Raw genomic sequence first — 20,929 nt, 5'->3', positions numbered from 1 at the left:
CCGGCCCGCGGACTCCTCGCGGCGCTGCAGACCCGCGCGGTGCAGCGCAGCTGCCGGGCATCGGTCGCCCCGCGGTGCCCATCCCGGGCGCGTTGGACAAAGCTCTGATTGTTTTCTATGTCTGCATCCTGGTGAGCAGCACAACTAATAAAGGCTCTTTTGTAAAGGAGCAGCATGACGCCTGCTGAGCGCCGGGCTGGGGGTGGCGGGGTGGGGAAATGGCCTTCAACCAACACGGGGTGGGTTTGGGTCAGATGGAAGGAAGGAAATCTTCTCCCGGAGGGCGGCCGTGCCCGGGCACAGGGCAGCTGCGGGCGCCCATCCCTGGGGGCGCTCAGGGCCGAGCCGGGCGGGGCCCGGGCAGCTGATCTACGGAAGACGTCCCTACGTCACGGGCCGGGGGGGGCGCCGGGCGCCGATCCCCATCGCACCGTGCGGGGTCGCTGCTGCGCTCCGACAGCGACGGGCGGGGGTACGGCCCCTTTAAGAGGCGGCGGTCGGCGGCGGGCCGCGCGCTGACGTCACGGCGCTGCCCGGAACTCAGCGGGTTTCCCGCACGGCCGTTCCCGGCAGTCGCCGCCTCCCCCCGCACCGCCCCCTGCCCAGCGCCGCCCTGCGGCGGGGAGGCGGCGCCATCCGGGAACAGCCGGCGCGGGGCAGCGCCCCCCCGCGGCGCCGGCGCGAGCCGTGACGCAGCCCCGGGACGGCCGCGCCGATTGGCCCGCAGGGCCCGACCCTCCCGGGGCGGACGGAGCGCCGCGCCGCCATTGGCTGCGCCCCGCGTGACGCGCGAGGGAGCGGGGCCGGGGGCTGCGGGCGCCGCAGTCGGGCAGCGTCCGGAGCGCCTTCGTCAGCGGCACCGGGAGCCGCCGCCCCGCCCCGCCCGGGACCGCCGGTGAGCGCGCCGCGGGGAAGCGCGGGGGCCGGGACCGGGAGGAACCGGAACCGGGGGCAGCGGGCCGGGCCTCGCCTCGGGGCGCGCTGGGCCTCAGCCCGGGGGGGTCCGCGGAGCTGCGCGTGGACGCCGGGTGCTCCGGGCTGCCCTGCGGCCGGCGGTGCCCTGGGGCGGCGCGGGCGCAGCTGCGGGCCGGGCGAGCTGCCGTCGGAGGTAATTCGGGTAACGCTCCGCTCTCGCAGCTGCCGGCGGAGTCGTCGGAGCCGTCCTTCCCTCGGCGGCCAGGGAGCTCAGAGCGGATTCCTCTCGAACCCCCGCCCCGTCCCGAGCGGAGGGCGGCTCCGTGCTGCTGCTGCTGCGAAGCCCGGCAGTGCTGGGGGCTCCCCGGAGGGCTTCGCGGAGCTGGGGGAGCCCCGGCACTGACCTGGGCTGGGCGGTGCGCGGCCGCGTGCTGCTGCGGTGACCGACCCTGGCGGGGCGCCCCGCACCGGGCTGCGGGCCGAAGCTGAAGGAGCTTGTTGTGCTGAAGGAGCTGTGAGCGCAGCGCTGCGGCTTTACCCCTCTGTGTCTGTCGCTGCACGGCGCTGTCCTGCCGGGGCCTTTTCCCTGGACGCGGCTTTGGTTTGGTGCTTGACCCCGCGGCCGTGGGGCAGAGCTGTGCGGTCCTGATGTGTGGGAGTGCGGCGCTGCTGTGCCATGCGCTGCCTGCTAGAGGGCACGCAGCTGTGTGACAAGGGCTCAGTCCCTGGAAGAGCCCTTCTGTGTCCACGGGGCACGGCTGCTGCTCGGGGTTCCACATCGGAGCGGCTGGCTGAGAGCTTTCTATGCCCGGTCGCTGTTGCAGGCAGTCTCTATAGGAGGCTGTTCTGCTTCCCAGCAATATGCCAGAGCTGCTGGTGCCGTGCTGGCAGACAGCTGGCGTTTGCACCGGGCATTGCCTGCCTCAGCCGTGGCTGTGAGCGTGCAGTGGATGCTGTGTGTTGGGTGGAGCCAGAAGGTCCCAAGCCACCCAGGGGCTGCTGGCTGCAATGTGATTTGCCTGTGCTGTGGTTGTGAGGCTGCCCAGAGGCTGCCCAACGTGATCACCTTTCTTTCCTTCCTCGCATCTCTCCTTTACCTCTTCATTTTTCTATCTCCAGGGCTGTCTTCGAATGCACTCCAGAGGAGCAGAGCCAAGTTCTCTAAATAGCCACCTCACAATTCTTGTCTCTGTCCAGCACAACTGGCTGCTTTCTGGTGGAACAGTTTTTCATCATTCTGCTGCTGGCTGTGTGGGCCTGGGGGGGCACTGAGCAGTGCCTCTGCCCTGGGTGTTGGAGCTGCTGCTTTGTCCTTTGAGAGCTGGAGCACAGGTGGGCAGGTCCCAGGGGCAGGAATGTGCTGGGGGATTGCTGTTATCACAGCAGTGCTGCACTGTGGGCACCTGAGCTCCGTCCAGGTGGGGATGCAGTGTTCTCAGGGGTCTCTCCAGTGTTTCCCCTCTGCTCGCTCTTCCTTGGAAAATCGCTGCTGTTGGTGAAGCCCCTTGAAGTTGTGGCACAGGGAGATGCACTCAGGTACAACCATACATACAAGGGCCATCGTGGGGCTGTTCCCCTCAACAGCAGCGCAGCTCAGTGCAGCTGTTGGAGTGTGTGGAGCTGCGGTGACGCTGCCCGGCTCAGGCTGTCGTGCTCTGCCCTTGCAGGGAAGCTAAAGAAAGATGAACTTTAACTCCAGGGCTACTTTTAGCTGCTCTTCTCTGAGCTCTGTACAGCTTGTTTACCTCAGCGCTTGCGTCATGCTGTGCTCAGCCCTGGTCACGTCAGCTGCTCTTTGGCTCTGCTCCAGCAGTGAGAGAAGAGGCAAACCACAGAGGCAGCAAACCCGTCAGAATTGGAAGGGTTCAGCCCTCAGACTTTTTAAACCTGCCCCAGGGAGCTTCCCCGCAGCAGGATGGGCTGCGGAGCGATCGGTGTGGGATTTGGGGCTGACAGTGTGGAAGCTTTCATAATGCAGGTGACTCTGTGATCAGGGGGGTCACAGGGCCCCTTTTCCTCAAGGCAGAGCACTGGGAGGGGCGGGCAGTAGTGCTGCGCTCAGGGAGGAAAATCCTCTTCTCCTTCTGGCTACTTCCCGACTCCTTGCTGCTCCCAGACATTCCCTGCCTTTCCACATCCTCCTGTGACGCTGATGGGTTGGCAGCCTCCATCAGCCGCTCAGCAGAGCCGTCCCACGTGGTGAGAGCCCACGTCGCAGCAGGTTGTCTGGGTGCTGTTCACAGCCCTCTTCCCGTGATGGTGTGGGGGGAGTTTGTCAGGTCAGGTACCTGTTGAGCTGAAGGCTGTAAAAACCCAATGTGATGTTTTGCATGTGTGCTGACATCCCTGGAGAAAAGGGCTGAAAGGGACCTCGTGGACTGGCAAGCAGTGAGCACAGCTCACAGCAGTGACCGTCCCCAAGGCTGCTGCTTCGCTCCCACGCAGTGCTGAATCCTCTGTGGTGCCTCTTACTGTACTCGTGCCTGTGTTCTGCAGCCACTTCCTTCACTGCTTTGTGTGCCTGAGCTGTGAGGAGATGCCTGCAGTGGGATGAGGCTGAGCAGCTCATGTTTCGCTTTGTGCAAGTTCTGTTTTACAGGGATGAGTGTGGCTGAGCACTCTGCAGGGCAGCTGCTCCCTGGGCTGCACACAGGAAGGTGTGTCTGCCTCCTGTCCCGGTGGGGGCTCAGATTTTACCGCTGGTGCTGTGCAGGTTTGGGTTCCAACACAGCCCAGCAAGACCCAGAGCAGAGCTTTGCTCATGGAAGATCTGCTTGGATCGGGGAAGTGCAGGGCGGGAGCTGCGGATGTCGGTGGTTTGTGGATTCTCAGCTCTTGGCCGTGCATTTGTTGCTTCATTTCCCCCTCGCCCTCAGAGGCAGCACCTCACGCTTCACACCGTGCTGGCAGCCTCTATAGCACCCAGCTAAAAGCAGTGAGTGCCTGTGAGAGCCCCTCGTGCTGCTGCAGCCGGACAGGCAGCCGGTGAGGGGCTGAGCCCACTGCAGGGCAGAGACCTTCGTGCTGTGCCTGGTGAGCAGCAAAGGGCCCAGCCTGTCGTGGTGCTAAAAGGAGAAGTCCTGGGGTCAAACAGAGCCTGGTCTTCCCTCGAGTCTGATGGAGCGTCTGCCCCTTTACAGGCTCCTGTTTCTCCTCCTCCCTTTCACCTATTGCTCTGTTAAAGCCAGGCTTTGTTCACGTGGTCTTCTCTAGAGATTGCACCAGAGGCTGTGGTTCAAGGTTAATGTCCTGTGGATGCTGCTGCTGCCATCTGGGCTGCGCAATGCTGTGAGGCTCTAAAAAGCAGCTGAACTCCTTGTCAGGTGCCAATGTCTGCCGGCTCTCCACATCTCATGGCGGGGCTGATTCCCCTTTTTCTCCTCTAAGAAAAACAATCCACAAAAATAGAGGAAGGGTCCCGTACAACAAACGCCAGGAAAGCACATCGTTCACTCAGTGGAAATGTCGGACGGCAGAAGTCAGGGAGAGCTGCTGACTGAGCCGGTCTGTGCTGTGCGGCCGCTCTGGGGGCAGCTGTGGCACAGGGCTGTGGGTGGGCAGCAGCAGTCGAGGCCCCGGTGTCCCTTGCTGTGTGCTTTGCTTCCCTGTTCCCAACCCATCCTGGAGCCCACGGGCTCTGCTCTGCTCTGCAGAAGGGGACTGAGCGCAGCGGAATCGAGGAGCGGCAGCGGCTGCCTCCCGCCCGACCCCTGGCAGCTCAGGGTGGGCGCTGCTCCCAGCCCCACTGCCCCCATCTTCCTCTGGGACAGCTCTGCTGTCAGCCACGTGCCAGCCCTGCACGGCCCTGCTGACGTGTCACTTGTTGTGGTTGTCTGCAAAAATCAAACCACTTTCTGGGGGAAGTGAGCCCATGCTGAGGCTCAGTGGTTCTCTGTGCCTGTGCTTCCTGCACAGCTTGCTGTCCCCTCATTAGGCTGAGTTTGATTTCTATTGATGCCGCTCACTTGAAAATTGCTCCTTCCTCGTTTCTGTTGCTTCCTGGCAGTCTCCGCCTTCCGCACTTACTGTAAGCTCTGCAGCTCCTTCCCTGCCCTTGGGAGCAGGCGCAGGGCTGACTGCAGGGCGTGCGGAAGGGACTGGCAGCAGATCAAAGCCCCGGCCTTGTTGCTGTGACCTGCGTGCCCAAGCCTCTTCCTCTTCCCCCTGGCACGAAGGTAGGAAGGCTTTGGGAAATGGTGCCTCTCTAGGAGAAAGTTTAGCCGAAGCTGGGAGCTTGGGAAGTGTTTTTTTCCAAGGAAAGCGAGGCTTTATGCCTGTGTCTGTAACAGTTCTGTGGGTTTGTACGGCCCTGAGATCCTGCACTGGAATGGGAGAGGCCGGAGCTCACAGCCAGGCACTCTGCTCTGCTCTCAGATGTTTTGGATTAACTCTGAAGGGAGGATGAGTCAGGATGCAGGCGTTCTCAGCTCCCAGCTGGGGCAGTGCAGTGGAACTTGCCCTGGTCTTGCATGCGGGTAGATTTCCAGCCTGGAGCCCTGAGCGGGTGCATGCTGACCAGTCTGCTGCCCACCATGTTTGCTGCAGGGCTCCTGAGGAGGAGGTTGGGCTGGTGCCTGGGTGCAGACGCTGTGATGTGAGCGCCGCTTTTCCCTCCTGCCCTGCAAACGTGCACCAACTCGTGCCCTTTAGTCCTTCACCTGCAGTGTGCTTTGGGTTTATGGTTCCACCTTCTCTCAGCAAGGTCCCAGTGCTGAGCTGGGAGCCACTTGTTGCAGGAGGCTTTCCTCACTGCAGCTTGGCTGGAGCTGGAGATCAGCATCGTCCCAGGGCTCATGGCAGACTGGGGGCTGCAGGGGGCTGGTCATGTCACAGTGGGGGCTGTGCTTCTGGTGACCTGTTTGTCACAGCAGGCAGTGGTGGCTGTGAGCAGAGCCTGAGCCCCACCACTGTCAGACCTCAGCTGGTGGGGTAAGCAGAAAACCTTTCTGGTGCTCAAAATGGAGGGAAGTGCATCTCCCAAAGCAAGTGGCTGTATTGCACTGGGTTCCTTGCTGAGACAGATGCGTGTCGTTTTGCTTCTGGATCATCAACGCAGGAGAATTAGAGTCAGCTGTTGGAGCCTTGCAGCATGCTGAGCATCAGGCAGTGAGGGCAGGCAGGCACAGCCCTCTCACTGCCAGATCAGTGCAGAGCTCGGCCCTGTGGGCACAGCTCAGCACGCTGCTGCCTTGTAGACTCCCCTGTTCCCCTTCCTGGGGTCAGCCTGAGCCAAGCCGTGGGTCATGCAGGAGGGTTCAGGGGCGCCATGCTGACCTGCCTGTCCCCACAGGGTTCCGGAGCCGGCCAGGATGGCGCAGTGGAACCAACTGCAGCAGCTCGACACGCGGTACCTGGAGCAGCTCCACCAGCTTTACAGCGACAGCTTCCCCATGGAGCTGCGGCAGTTTCTGGCCCCGTGGATTGAGAGCCAGGACTGGTAAGGCGCTGCCAAGCTCTGGTAAATGGACTGTGTGTTGGACCCTCAGCTGGGGGTAGTGGCAGCTGCCAGGCAGATCTGGAGGGACTGTGGCAGCTTCTCTGTGTGCCAGGGCCTCTCTTCCTCCTCAAGATGCATGCAGTGTGAGATGGAGTGGGAGTCTGTGTGTTTGGTGTCAGACTTCAGACTAGGAGAGAGGGGAAATCCACAGCAGAGGTATCAGGGTTTACGTCGACCTCTGTTCTAAACAAGGTTGAAATTGAGGTGCTCATATGTGCTGTCTTCCAGCATCTGAAACACCTCTGTCTCCCTGCCCTTGTGGGAGCAGGGCCTGCTGTGGCTGCATCCTGGTGTAGGTTAGGCAGTCAGTGGGATGCTGGACTGTGTGTGTGGGGCAGTGGATGGCGCACGGAGCTGCCCTTCCCGCTGTGCTGTGCCTTCCCTGGGCTGGGCATAAGGACGCTGCCCTCTCCTCGTGCAGGGCATACGCTGCTAACAAGGAGTCCCACGCCACGCTGGTGTTCCACAACCTGCTGGGGGAGATCGACCAGCAGTACAGCCGCTTCCTGCAGGAGTCCAACGTCTTGTACCAGCACAACCTGCGGCGCATCAAGCAGTTCCTGCAGGTGAGGTGGGAGGCAACCATTCTGTTACTGACATGCAGCGGCCTCCTTGTCGCAGCTCACGGACCACAGCCCTAAGGCATGCAGAGATCACAGCAGTTGCAGTTTGAAGGCTAACTCTGAGGCCTTCAATGTTTTACAGAGCAGATATTTGGAGAAGCCGATGGAAATAGCCCGCATCGTGGCCCGCTGCCTGTGGGAAGAGTCACGGCTCCTCCAGACAGCTGCAACCGCAGCCCAGGTAGGTGACCCAGGTGTCCCTCTGCCCACCAGCAGCTCTGTGCAGCACTTGGTGCCGTCAGGAAGCTCTGGTCTGAAGCTTCTTGCATGTTTCTTTCAGCAACAGTAGTTCAGAGGGGTGGTCAGACTGCAGTGAAGGGCAACTGACCCTCAGCTCTCTAGGGTGCATCAGTGCTCTGTGCTGAGGTTTTCTGTTGTTGTTTAGTAAAGGGTTTAAGACTTCTTATGCAGAACCTCCTGAGGCTGGGAAGGGGCTGTCCCTGAGTTGCAGCCCTGTTCTAATGCCCTTCTTGTCCCTTCTACAGCAAGGGGGACAGGCGACACATCCAACAGCAGCTGTAGTGACAGAAAAGCAGCAGATGCTGGAGCAGCATCTGCAGGATGTAAGGAAGAGAGTGCAGGTAAGTGTGCTGCCTAGGCACCTTCTTCCCCTGGTACTTCTAGGAGCACTGCAGTGATGTTGTACTTTGAACAAATTCCATCTCTTGCCTTGCAGGATCTGGAGCAGAAGATGAAAGTGGTGGAGAATCTCCAGGATGACTTTGATTTTAACTACAAGACTTTGAAAAGCCAAGGAGGTAATAAAGTTCATTAACATCTGGCAAGCCAAAGTGTGTTCCTGCAAGGAAACATGCTGGAGGGAGTGTTTCAGCCCTCTCAGTCCTCCTCTCCAAGCCTGAGGGGTGGGTTAGTCTTAAGGCATTTGCATGGAAATTGTAGAAAGTGACAGAAACAAAAAACAAGCTGACAGGGCCTGCAGGGAAGCTGAACCAGAGCTTTGCCTGTGAAAGGAGAATGGCATGCAAAGGTGATAGTGCTGCTGCGTATGCAGAAATGCCAGAAAGGTGCTTGGAGGCAGTGCTGACAGCCTGTGTGAGATCACTGCTTAACTATTGATGACTTTCTAGAATTTCTTGCTCCTTTCTAGTCAACTTTGTGGTCTCCAGTGTAATGTTTGGGACGGTAAGAGGAGTACACTTGTTTGGCTGAAACCCTGTGTCCTCTTTGCACAGACATGCAGGATCTGAATGGAAACAATCAGTCAGTGACGCGTCAGAAAATGCAGCAGCTGGAACAGATGCTCACAGCACTGGACCAGATGCGAAGGGTATGTCATGCTACTGGCCTTCCAGATCCCTCTGGGGTGTAGGCTGGGATATGGATTTGATAGTCGTGCATGGGTAGAATTATTAGAGTAACACTGGCAATACAGCAGTGGGTAGCTCCATTTCTTACGAACATGAAACTTACGGGTCTTGGAGGCGTCAGAGTGCTGAAGGTCCTGCTTTCTGGTTTGGCAGGGTATCGTGAGTGAGCTGGCAGGGCTGCTGTCAGCCATGGAGTATGTGCAGAAGATGCTGGCAGATGAGGAGCTGGCAGACTGGAAGAGACGGCAACAAATTGCCTGCATTGGTGGCCCACCAAATATCTGCTTAGACCGGCTTGAGAACTGGTAAGACTGCATCGGTCCCTGGAGAGGCAGCAATCAAACAGCAAAAATTAGTTCTCTGTCTTTGGTGACATTCTTGCAAAATGGCCACTGATGCCTGCAGTTGTAAATGTAATCTGGCAGCCACACCTATGTCTGGTAGTGGACAATAATGCTGGATTCATTAGCTCCAGGTTTGTGAGATTGTAAGGCTGATGGCTTGCATGGCTGTTCCTGAGCTCTTGGTTGGTATGACTGCAGAACTTTGGCTCACACAGGTTTCATTCATGGTGTGTGGCCTAGAAAAACGTGCTGAACTGGGAACTGTGGGCTTATTCTGTTCTCTGCTGGTTTGGTACAGCAATTGTCCTCTCTTGCAGAAGCGAGGGGAGGAGGAGGGCTCTGTGGGCTGGGTCTGTGCAGGACTTAGCAGCCAGAGCTAATGCTGGTTCTTCCTACTCCCTAGGATAACCTCTCTTGCTGAATCACAGCTACAGACCCGGCAGCAGATCAAGAAACTGGAAGAGCTGCAGCAGAAGGTGTCCTACAAGGGTGACCCAATTGTCCAACACCGGCCAATGCTGGAGGAGCGGATCGTGGAGCTGTTCAGGAACCTGATGAAAAGGTGCTGAGGGTTCTGAGGGAGCTGTGCACTATTCCTTGGTTATGGGCATGAAGGGGTGAGCACTGTGTGCTGGGATGGGGCTGAGGTTTGACTGCATTTCTTTTATCTTCTCCTATAGTGCTTTTGTGGTGGAGAGGCAGCCCTGCATGCCCATGCATCCTGACCGGCCTCTGGTCATCAAAACCGGTGTGCAGTTCACCACCAAAGTCAGGTGGGTCTCTGGCCCCTGCGGTTCCTCTGTGCAGGGAAGGAAGCCGTGCAGGGTGAATGCAGTGTCTGTCTCCAAGGAGGTGCTGGTTCAGATGCGGCCTTCAGTTTGCCCAGGGAGTGCTGGTGCTGGGAAGGAGTGGCTCCCTGCAGGCTGGCCCTGCTGGAGTGTAGCCTGGGTGACTCAGTGTGGAGATGGTGATTGTTGGCTGGGGCTCTATTGTATTCCTGGAGACAGCTGGGGTTCTGGTAAATCCCACTGTGGGGGCAGACAACAGGAAGTGTCAGTGTGTCCCTGCCAGAAGCCTGTCTTCTGGCCTGTGTTCTTCACCAGCTTCTGCAGAAACTGTTGCTCTGACACAAGGCTCTGCCTACAGCTTCATTACCATCTCACAGCTGTGCCCCAGTTGCTTCCTTGGCAGAAGAAACGCAGGTGGTTTAGAGCAGTCTACCTGGAGTGGCAGTCAGTGGCCAAAACAAACTACTTATGGGGCTTGGGAGAACCATAGGTTCATGGCAGTGTGCTCATGCCAAGGGAGTTGGGTTGTGCTGTGTCCTGGTGGGCTTTTTGTGTGAATGATGTTGCCTGCTGTGGGATGTGCACAGCACTGCTTTGCATCCTGCTCTTCTGTGCTGTGTTTATCTCAAGTTGTTCGCATGTTGTGATGCTGGTGCTGACAGTCTGCTGTCTTTTTTCAGATTGTTGGTGAAGTTCCCGGAGCTGAACTATCAGCTGAAAATCAAAGTCTGCATTGACAAGTGAGTCCTGTGCTGTGATCCTGGAGGTGCTAGGTGTGTTTACTACAGTCAGACTTGCTCCTGCTGCTCCTGAGTGGGGCTGCAGCCCTGCACTGAGGGTCAGTGTGACCTTAAAGGAGAGAGTATAGGGCGGTGGTGGGTTCCCAGGGTTCATTCATAGGCTGGAGGGCCTCGTGGGACTTGATGCAAACCCCACTCACACAGCCATGGCTGTGACTGTTTTTTCTCTTTCCTTTCCTAGGGACTCTGGTGATGTTGCAGCACTTCGGGGGTAAGTGCAATGGTTTCTTTTTTTCTTTCCTTTTTTTTTCTTTCACTTCTGCTTTTAATGTTGGCAAATGTTCTACTATGCATTTGTTTCAAGAGGCCATCAGCCATGCTGTACCTTTTCTCTTTTTAGGTCCCGGAAGTTTAACATCCTGGGGACAAACACCAAGGTCATGAACATGGAGGAGTCGAATAACGGCAGCCTTTCAGCAGAGTTCAAGCACCTGGTAGGTACCACGAGGCCTCAGACTGCTCCTGCTGAGGTGACGTGACACGGTGTTGCTTTAGCACGTTCCTTCCCTTTGCAGACACTGCGGGAACAGCGGTGTGGTAATGGAGGCAGAGCCAACTGCGATGTAAGTGGGGAGGGGACCCTGGCTGGGAGAGCCCTTTACTGGCAGCTGTACTCAGGGCAACTGTAGCAGTCTGGGTATCCCGTTCCCCACCAGGCAGCTGAGCCACAGGGGAAGCAGGAATTGCTCTCACTGGGGTGGCCGTCTGACATGGGGCAGCTGCCAGCTCAGCTCTCCCTGCCCAATCTGAGAGTGCTGTGTCAGGCTGAAGGCAGATGTCTGCTGTGGGCTCACTGTGTTCTGTTCCACTCCCAGGCCTCACTGATTGTGACTGAGGAGCTGCATCTCATCACCTTTGAGACTGAGGTGTACCACCAGGGGCTGAAGATCGATCTGGAGGTGAGCAGGGGCTTAGCTGCTGTGCTGCTGTGGGCTCTGCCTTGCTGCAGAGGAGCAGCTCTGGGAGGCAGATCTGCTGTGCCTGAGTTGCATCCTGCTCTGTGCTGGATATGTCTGCCCTTCTATGCTGGGGAAGTCACTGGGAGGGAGCATGAAACTCAGGTTGTGGGTTGCAGTGGAGTGTGCTGCAGGGTGGGAGAGGCTTTGGTTAGATGTGCTATCAGCCATTGCTGTGTGGCTGCACCCTTCCTAGGGCCTTCGTGACACAGAGAAATGAGGGGGAGACCCTCCTGACGGCTGGGGCTGCTGTCCTGTCAGGCAGTGCAGGATTTGGTGACAAGTCTCAGACTTCAGTCATGTCCTATCTTTGCAGACCCACTCACTGCCAGTGGTTGTCATCTCAAACATCTGCCAGATGCCTAATGCCTGGGCATCCATCCTGTGGTACAACATGCTGACCAACAACCCCAAGGTAGGGGCTGGATCCGTGGGGTGGCTTGTGAAGGAGTGAAGCTTTTTTTGGGTCAGGTATCCTGGCAGGGAGGCAGAGAACTGCTCAGGCCCATCAGCAGGGCTGGAACAGGACCTGGCCCTGCTTCTGTCCCTTTTTCTGCTCAGGGCTGTGCTCTCTCTTGTACAGAACGTGAACTTCTTCACCAAGCCACCCATTGGGACGTGGGACCAGGTGGCAGAGGTGCTGAGCTGGCAGTTCTCCTCTACCACAAAGCGTGGTCTCAGCATTGAGCAGCTGACAACCCTGGCAGAAAAACTTCTAGGTAACTCGGCACTGGTGTCCTGTTTATCCCTCCACCCCTCATGTGAGATTGCAGTATTTGGGAAGGAAACTGTCATTTTTAGTGGCTTGATTTTCCTCCAAGCACCACAAACCTGTGGTTGCTCCCTGAAACCTGTGTCTTTGGAGGAACAGTCATATTCACATGTTGACAGTCCTGTTCTCTGTCAGGGCCAGGTGTGAACTATTCTGGCTGTCAGATCACCTGGGCCAAGTTCTGCAAGGTATAGTTCCTTCTCTTCATCCGAGTGCCTCCCCTTGGCTGTTCTCCACTCTAGTCATATTCACAGCCCCTCTGTTCTCTTCCTCAGGAGAACATGGCTGGCAAAGGCTTCTCCTTCTGGGTCTGGCTGGACAACATAATTGACTTGGTGAAGAAATATATCCTGGCGCTGTGGAATGAAGGGTGAGTCTCAGCTATTGTCAGTTTTGGTTGGGGACTCACAAGTCCTATCCTGATGGAGGCAGTACCTTGTCCCAGCAGTACCTAGCTCTTCTGGAATGCTTTTTCTGTCCAGGCCCTGTTGAAAACACTTGAGACTCCCCAGACAATCCCCAAAACATTGGTGGCTTTGCAGTGGCCAGCCCTGGTCCTGCTGCTGCCTGTCAGTGTACAGACAACTGGCAGGATTCATGCTCTGGAATACCTGCCCCCGTGTCTTGACCCAGCCTTGCTCCCTGCACCCAGGTACATCATGGGGTTCATCAGCAAGGAGCGGGAGCGAGCCATCCTGAGCACCAAGCCTCCAGGAACCTTCCTGCTGCGCTTCAGCGAGAGCAGCAAGGAGGGTGGCATCACCTTCACGTGGGTGGAGAAGGACATCAGTGGTACGTTGCTCTCCACCACTGCCCTGGGTGTGCTGTCTTGCTCAGCCAGCCTTTCTGGCTCCAAAGTGGGATTTGGACCATGGCTTCATCCCCCTAATGAGACATTATTCACAAGGGTGGTTGTCATGATGGCCCCTGTCTCTGGTTAAGTCTTTGAGCCCAGGCACCTTTTGCTGGTCCCCGCATCCTGAGTCCTCCCATCCATGTGCACTGAAGCAGGTCTGTCCTGCCATGTGCTCTGCTGGGTGCCCCATGAGGTTGAGCACAACCCTAGGTGACTCTGTCCCATCTGTGCCGCCCCTGGGAGCTTGAGAAAAGTCCGTGCCTTTGCCCTAGGACTGCAGGTGTCTTGCCCTGTGTCTAAAACAGTCTCATACAGGAAAGACTCAGATCCAGTCTGTGGAACCTTACACCAAACAGCAGCTGAACAGCATGTCATTTGCGGAAATCATCATGGGCTACAAAATCATGGATGCCACCAACATTCTGGTGTCTCCCCTGGTGTATCTGTACCCGGACATCCCGAAAGAGGAGGCATTTGGGAAGTACTGCCGCTCTGAGAGCCAGGAACACTCAGAAGCTACTGACTCAGGTAGTCGTTGATTTTCTGCGTCCCAGCACTGCTCCTGCCTGTGGAGTGGCTGCAGGAACAGCACCCTGGTGGAAAACTGCACCCATTAGGGGATCCCATGTTGGTCGTAGGGTGGCGTGGGGACCCTGTGGGTGTGAGCAGTGCACAAGGGCTGTCTGCGGGGCTGTGAGGAGGGGAGCAGGGTTTGTCCTCCTGCAGCTGGTGACCAGGCTCCTCTCTCATTCAGGTGCTGCTCCATACCTGAAGACAAAGTTCATCTGTGTCACCCCGTAAGTGTTTCTGGAGGTATCTGTGAGCTCAGGGGTACATTCACATGCTCAGCCTTGCCACGACTGCTTTGGGTGCCATAAGACTCCTCGTCAGCACAGGGGGGACTGCAGTGGAGCTGAGCCAGGTGGCAGTGTGCTGCCCACACTGCTGGGCTGCTCTCCCCTCCGGGGCCCCTTTGCCTTCCAGGGAGCTCCCAGCTGGCTGCACTGTGCCCTGGGGCCCGCTGGAGGGGCAGGAGGTGTCTGCTCTGTCCAGGCCCTGATGCTTTTCCCTCCTTCTGACAGCACCTCCTTCAGCAATACCATTGACCTGCCCATGTCCCCACGCACTCTGGACTCGCTCATGCAGTTTGGCAACAGTAGCGAGGGAGCAGAGGCCAACGCAGGAGGGCAGTTTGGTGAGTCTGGTGAGACCCAGCGCCCGAGGGTGTCCTGGTGATAGCAGGAACTCGTGGGTCAGGGTGCAGCCCCTGTAACTCCTGCCTGCATTTCGCACAGAGTCTCTGACCTTCGACATGGAGCTGACCCAGGAGTGTGCTTCTTCACCGATGTGACGCGCTGTGCTGGCGCCTGCAGGACCTGCGTGGCTCCAAATCAATCTCAGTCACATTTGCTCTGGGCCTTTTCTCGGGAGGAGCTGGGGGCTGTGATCCTTGCCACTGATTCCTTGTTTTACCCAAACAAACAGGCACCTCACTGCTGCGGTGCTGTTTGCCTCTCTGGTAGAAAGGGGTTGAACCTTCTTCTATTTCCTTCCATAACAGTTTTTTATTATTGTTTTGCTCATTCAAGTGCCTATTAGCCTCCGATTGCAGCCTCACTTTTTACAAATGCTTCTGCAGTCCCTATTGTGCTGCCTGCTGTTGAAAGCTGCTTTCTTGACTGCCAGTGTCTGGAAGCCCACAGTCCCATGAGCCTGGGTCTGAAAGGGCATCAGCCAGACCCAGTCTCCTTCGGGTGATCTGCTGTGCCGTGCAGCAGCTGCCCAGCAGCTCTCAGAACCTGCAGAGGGATCTCATCTCTGTTTTTCCTTCGCCCCACTTGTGGCCCAGAGGGCAGTGAATGACACTGTGCTGCAGGGTGCAGGAGCCCATGGGTGTTGTGGAGGGCTTTGCTGTGCTCTGCCAGGAGCAGGGAGATGCAGTGCTTACTGCTGCCTTCCTGCTGTGGGCAGAGGCAGGGCCAGATCCAGCAGCCCTGGGCACTGCTGCTTTCTCTGTGCTGCAGGGTCCTGGGGAAGGGCAGGGAAGCATCCTAGCAGCAGTGTGTGCTTGTGAACACACAGCATCTGCATCTTCAGTCCTTTTTAGGACCAGGAGGCTGCTCCTGCCCCCAGCTGGCCCTTGGCCAGACTCATGACAGGAGCACAACTGTTTTCCCTGTGCAGAGTGAGACCCTTCAGACAGGGGAGCAGGGGCTGCTGCTGTCCAATATGCCCTGCAGTGGGTGACCGGGCTCTCTGGTACAGCATATGATGTCCCAGGTAGTGGGTTTGCAGCTTCTCAGGGGCTTTGTGTGGCACTTTGTTGGAGGTTGGCAATCACTGTTAAGTTAGGAGGTGGCAAGGGTTGAAGAAAGGATGGGCAAAGGGAGAGGAATCTGCTGGGGGGCAGCAGCAGCAGCCATGGGTGTGTTGGTGTGGCAGGCAGTGAGGCTGCTTGTGCTGGAGGTCAGGGAAGGTTGTTCTGTATTTACCCAAGTGTAGGGAGCCCTCCTGTCCTTTCCAGGCATGGGCTTTGGTTCCATCCCTGAGCAAAGATGTGAGGGAGTGGCAGTGTGAGAGTTGCGTGCTTCCCCAGAGCAGCAGGATGCCCCATGCAGTAAGGTGGGGGTATGGAGCAGCATGGGGCAGGGCTGTGGGACACAGCAGCCGTGGGTAATACCAGCAGAGAAACTTCTGGGCACCAGCACAGGGCTGTGATAGTGTTGGTGCTCTGGCTGCAGATGCTCTGTTGTCTGTACCCGTAGCAATGCTGTGGTGCAGGGGGGGACCCTGTCCAGCATCTTCAGTGCGTGGTTCCAGTTTTTCTACCCAGAAATGACACTGGGATGCACAGGCAGCCCTCCTGCACTTGTGGACAGCATTGCTCCAAGTCTATCAGCTGTGCAGGAAGCTGGGGCAGTGCCAAAAACAGCACCCACCTGTGCCCCCTCACTGCGGGGAGGGGACTGCGGCCCCTGGGCAGCACCAGACACGGTGTGAGGGCAGGACAGAGATCACGGGGCTGCCCATGGGCACAGGGCAGTGGCCCTTTGCAGTTAGTAGGTGCTCAGAGGGAATAAAGCCTGTTGCTCGTCCCTGTGCTGGCGTGTCGCTGCCATCAACGGAGCCCCTGGGCCACATTCAAAACTGTAAAAAATTTTTATTTTTTTGTATATTTTATTGCTGTATCTACAGGCTTCGACTTTCTCCAAAATAAAGGCTCTGAAGCAGCCCTGTCTCCCATGCATCTCCCTCAGCTCTGGGACCCGACCCCTCTGTGAGCGCCGTGCTTTGCGGTTCGCGTGGGCAGCTGTGAGCGCGGGGCAAAGGCAGCGCCCGGCTCCGCTCTGCTTGCGTCAAGGAAACCTCGGGTGTCGGCGTGGGAGGCCACTGATGGGGACCCTCTGGGGTGCGTGCTGGGGATGAGGTGATGGCAGCCAGCCTGGGGCTCTGGCGGGGCACTTGGGCAGCATCGCAGGATGGGTGCTGCTCTCTGAAGGGGGGGCTCGGGGTGGAGGGGACATCCCCCACTGCACCTCTGTGTGCCCGCAGGGCTGGCTGCCTTGGGGCTGTGCAGGGCTACGGCTGCAGCATGGGCCTGCCCTGCCCTCTCGTGGGGATGTGCTGGAGCTGGCAGTGAGTGCTGCTGCACCAAATGCAGCCCAGGTTGCAGCCCAAGCCCAGCCCCAGCTCGGCATCACTGCAGCTCCTCAGGCTTTGCAGGAGTGGGGTTGTGCACTGCAGGAGCAGGATGGGGAGACAACCGCCACTATTGCAGCCCACTGTGCCTCCAGGGCCATGAGCCCTACCTGCAGCCCCCTGCTCTCCCTTCTGAGACCTGCTTGGGATTTTGCTTGGACCTTTATGACCCGGTGTGGGGGAGCAGCTGCCCTGCCCCATCTAATCCAAGATGGGGTCTGGGCTGTGGGACCAGGGCTAAGGACCTGGGGATAATGGTACCTCCAGGTGCCAGCAGCAGACAGACAATGACAGATGTACCACCACTTGTATTCCCACCACCTGTGGCCTTCAGTGAAGCAGAGGTGGATGCAGCAGCAGAATGAATGTGGAGTTGGGTCTCAGGCGAGGCCCAGAGGGAGAGATTATTGCTCTGTGAGGATTAGCAGGGGATTTTTCATGCAGTAAATCCCCCAATCCCCTCTGGGCTACTTCAAGATGCTGGAGATGCCCTTAGTGCCTGTGTGCTCCCTGCTCTGCTCTCGGCACATTGCTGAGGTGGGCACTGTTCCCTGAGAGCCCCCACCCATGCTTCACTGTGCAGCTCTGGGGTTTGGTGGGATGGAGCCCCAGATTCCACCCCGAGGCTCATGCAGCCCCCCGGGGCCCAGCCCTGCTCCTTCCCTCATGGTTCCCAGCTGCAGGACAGGGTGGAAAACCCTAGAAGAAGGATTTTTCTCACTGATATGCAAACCCTGAGTTTGCCACAACCGTTGGGTGTCAGGGACGCGCTGTCCCTTCCCACACTCCTGCAGATAAGTGGTTTCTTATCTCCATGTGCCCACATGCCCTGCTGCATCCCTGCCTGAACCTGCTCTGTGCTTGTTTAGCCGGAGGGCCCTGTCCCTTGAGTAACTTGGGTTAATTGGCCGCCAATCTGATCTCAATTGTTGCTATTGTGAATGCTCCAGTTGGCAGCCAGTTGGCTGCTCTGCAGCAGAAAGCATCGGCTGAGTCTGCGTGCTCTGCCTCAGTGGGCACGCTGTGCATCGTGTGCAATGCTGCTGCATGGGACTGCATCTGAGGAAAGTTGCAGGAAAGGCACTTCTGTCAACACAGAGAAACCACGCAACGTGAGGTCTGGCAGGGCTTCTTGCAGCCCAGGGTTTGGATTTGCGGGGCACCCAACACACCCCAGCTTGGAGGGGGCTTTTCTCCCCTTGGTCCCCAACGCTATCCTGGTGACGATGTCCTCATCCTGCTGCCCCAAGGAGCCCGGGGGGGGGGAGATGTGGGGCATGGGGTTGTTTGCAGCTCAGAAAGGAGGTCGCTCCCTTCCAGCCCCTGGCCCCACAGCGGGGAGGGAGCGGGGATGGCGTCTGGGTCAAACATGCGGCCGGATTAGGGGCTTCCAAATGCGGATAAGCTGCTTGGGATGCAGTCGCTCGCGTGACAGGGTTGGGGCAGCCCCGAGGGGATGGGTGGCCACCTGCCAGGGCAGCCTGCGTGGGCACAGCTGTGCTCCCTGTCAAGCCCCACATGAGTCCCACATGATTGGGACCAAGGCTTGGGGTGCAGACACTGCCCATAGCCACACTCTCCCCCTGTTCCCAGCCCCGCTGTGGCTGTCCAGGCCTGCAGGCAGCACCACGTGGCGAGTATGTTGGGGGTGATAGATGCTGTGGGAGGACAGCACGTGCCCTCCCTTCGCCCCAGGAGTTTATGTGCCAGGCCAAGCTGCTGGGGAGTGGAGGGGACTGGGGCCCAAGAACAGCAGCACCTGAGCACTGCAGCCCCCCCGGTCTGAACATTCACAGCACTGGGTGCTGAGCTGCTTGGGGTGCTGTCAGCAGCTGCACCATGGCCTCTGCTGCGAGCACGGAGCGCCCAAAGGGCATCTGCCGGGAGCTGGGCCGTGCACCTCTGCTCCCTGACTGCTGTTGCAATGACCCCGCCGGCTCCAATGAGGCAGGAAAACCACACGCCGCCCCACGGAGCTCCTGCACCTCTACCAACAGAGCCGCTCCCACGCTGCCCTCCAGGAGCTGCCCCCAGCCTGGTATGCGCGGGGTCACACAGCTGCACGCGGCGGCTATTTGGGTTTCCAAAACACTGCAGTTTCAGGTTGCACAGCCAGAGCAGCTCCCCCAGTGCCACGCTCCCACCTGGCACGCAGGCTGCATGCACAGTGCAGGAGCATTGAGCCTGGCTCTGTCCCTGGGCTGCAAGGGATTTGGTGTTTGGCCCCAGCCTGGCTCCCCTCATGCTCCTGCACCTTCCCCCCTCCCTGAGCCTTGGGCATCCCATGCTCACACAGAGCCTGCAGCCCTGCAGTGCGCAGCGAGTTGCTATTTCTGGGTGAGCAGAGTGCTCTGTACCTGGTGGTTTGTGCAGGGAGAGGGGCTCTGCAGTCTCCTCCATCCTTTTTCTGCCAAGCCATGTGCTGCCATGGAGTGAGGCAGTGAGCACCAGGACGCTGCTGCAGACATCCATCTGATCTCCATTCTCACCAACAGCTCCAAGCACGAGGGCAACTTCATGCAGCCCTTGCTGCCCAAGTTGAACGCTATCCCTGCTTCCCAAACCTCATAAAACAAAAGACAAACATTGCATCACACTCAAACTTTAATACACAGCCGAGCAGAGCCAAGCAAGGTCCCAGTGGTGATTCCTGCTGCCAGGTGTGGCAGAGGTCAGAGCCGGCGGCTCCAGCACTGCGCGGTCCCCGCACCCCGCTGTGTGCAGCCATCTCTCAGCACTGCTGCCTGCGTGCGGCTCTGAGCTGCGCCCAGTGCTTCACCCACCCAGATCCATGGCAGCCCCAGCTCCTGGAGTGGAAGCCGGCCCCATAGGCTGTGCCCCATCCCTGACCCACCCAGGTGAGGATGAAGAGCAGCAGGCTTTCCCTCAGCGCTGCCCAGTTCCTTCTCCAGCATCACCCATAGTTCTGGGGCTACTCTCACTTTCGGGTTCCCACTTTCGCTGCCTCCCTCGGCTCTGGTTCCCATTCCTGTAGCCTTACCCTGCTGCTGGGCCCACATCTGGCGCTGATTCCCCCCAACAACATGGGAGTCCGCTCCAGGCTGGGGCAGCCATGCTGACCCGTACTGACCTGCAGTGGCCACGTGTTTATGGCAAGAGCCAGTCTAGTCTGTTTCTGTGGCAACGTGAGCATGTGGGGATGCACAGCAGCACCAATGTGGAGTGGGGGCTGGGGGCTCTGACTCCTGGAGCTGCTGCTGCCTCCGGTGCCGGGGGGGGGGAGGGAGGGGAGGGTGAGACCCCTGTGTGCACAGCATGTGCCAGGCTGGGAGCTGCAGCTCGCAGTGCAGCCCCAGCTGGCTGTTATTTCCCCGTATTTTGCAGTACGCAGAAATGGCTGTTTGTTCCCCTTTGGATGAATGATGTGAGTGAACAAAAGCTCAGCCTGGGCACCAACACTGCCTGGCTGCTGAGACCCAGCACGTGCTGGGGCTGCTTTCAGCCATATCTAAATGGATGGAAGAAGAAATATCCTGTGGAAATTCCCCCCTGGACTGAATGCCATTCCTGTTCTTCCATGACAGCTCCTCCTTGCTTCCCGTTGGCACGAGGGATGGTGCTGCAGCCACAGGTTCCATGCACACCTGGTGCCCTGCACGCCAGCACCACGATCCCCACCCCACCTCCAGCTCTCCATGAGCAGCTCACCATCTCCTTCTCCAGCCCCAGCATCCTGTATCCAAACAGCTCTTCCTGCACCTCTCCATTCATGGTGCTCTGCAGGGAGCAGCTCCTGGGGCGGCTGCAGCAGCACTGACCTGTGCGACCCCAGAGCTGACCCTGCTGTGTCACACCCCGCTCCCCTGGGATGGCTGTGCTGGGGCCCCAGTGCTGTGCACAGCAGCCACCCCGGATTTGGCAGCACTGTGTGTATCCCCTGATCCCCAGAGGACGATTTATGGACCATTTTAGTTAAATCTAAGAGCTGTTTTGCTGCCCAGAACATGCCGTTCTTGGGCACCTTCCTGCAGGGCGGGCAGCAGCATTCCAAGGAGCTGTGCTCGGCACACTCGGTGCCTCGCCTGCAGGTTGAGTTACCCCCTCCGTGCCCACTCTGTGCCCAGCTATGGCCAGATCCCCCCTGCTCTGCAGCCGGGAAATCGTTACTGAGCTCTGATGTGGGGCAGGTGGGAAGAACCTCACAGCATGACTGAGTCAGCGCTGCAGGAAATGGCCCCTTCCCAACTGCGTGAGCAGAGAAGGACTGAAAAAAAAAAACAAAGCAACCCAGAGGCTGTGCCTGGTGCTCCGGGGCACCGGAGACCTTTAGGCTGGGCTCTGGGCACATGGGCTGGGCTGCAGGGAGGGGGCTGCTAGCGTAGGGTGGCAC

The 20,929-nt window shown here is 58.4% G+C and overlaps 2 protein-coding genes across 5 annotated transcripts; one reads left to right on the top strand and one right to left on the bottom strand.

Moving 5' to 3' along the window:
- Window positions 1–758: 758 nt before the first annotated feature.
- STAT3 (signal transducer and activator of transcription 3) lies at window positions 759–14,477 on the top strand. 4 transcript variants are annotated; one of them, XM_031600605.2, is made up of 24 exons: window positions 759–895; window positions 6,206–6,352; window positions 6,834–6,978; window positions 7,118–7,216; window positions 7,521–7,616; window positions 7,712–7,793; window positions 8,229–8,323; window positions 8,517–8,668; window positions 9,111–9,269; window positions 9,388–9,480; window positions 10,176–10,235; window positions 10,477–10,506; window positions 10,636–10,729; window positions 10,811–10,858; window positions 11,111–11,194; window positions 11,568–11,666; window positions 11,835–11,970; window positions 12,159–12,211; window positions 12,299–12,393; window positions 12,676–12,815; window positions 13,195–13,407; window positions 13,634–13,676; window positions 13,962–14,074; window positions 14,175–14,477. In XM_031600605.2, the coding sequence occupies exons 2-24, from the start codon at window positions 6,225–6,227 to the stop codon at window positions 14,228–14,230; spliced, it is 2,313 nt and encodes a 770-aa protein (XP_031456465.1). In that variant the 5' UTR covers window positions 759–895; window positions 6,206–6,224; the 3' UTR covers window positions 14,231–14,477. The 4 variants fall into 4 exon arrangements, with proteins under 4 accessions (XP_031456465.1, XP_031456462.1, XP_089980943.1 ...); XM_031600602.2 differs by having other exon boundaries at window positions 13,195–13,410; XM_090124817.1 differs by lacking the exon at window positions 759–895 and adding an exon at window positions 2,066–2,247 and having other exon boundaries at window positions 13,195–13,410.
- Window positions 14,478–15,392: 915 nt separating this feature from the next.
- On the bottom strand, window positions 15,393–19,761 carry LOC149914995 (uncharacterized). The gene is made up of 2 exons (XM_090124818.1): window positions 19,580–19,761; window positions 15,393–19,142 (listed from the first exon to the last, which is right to left on the bottom strand). Exons 1-2 carry the CDS (start codon window positions 19,596–19,598, stop codon window positions 17,959–17,961), a joined length of 1,203 nt encoding a protein of 400 aa, XP_089980944.1. The 5' UTR covers window positions 19,599–19,761; the 3' UTR covers window positions 15,393–17,958.
- Between the last annotated feature and the right edge of the window lie 1,168 nt (window positions 19,762–20,929).

This window comes from Phasianus colchicus, chromosome 26 (assembly GCF_987193195.1).
Source record: "Phasianus colchicus chromosome 26, bPhaCol1.hap1.1, whole genome shotgun sequence".
In the NCBI taxonomy this organism is placed as follows: domain Eukaryota; kingdom Metazoa; phylum Chordata; class Aves; order Galliformes; family Phasianidae; genus Phasianus; species Phasianus colchicus.
The sequence above is the reverse complement of the archived record's forward strand: the minus strand, read 5'-3'. Positions and strand labels throughout refer to the sequence as shown.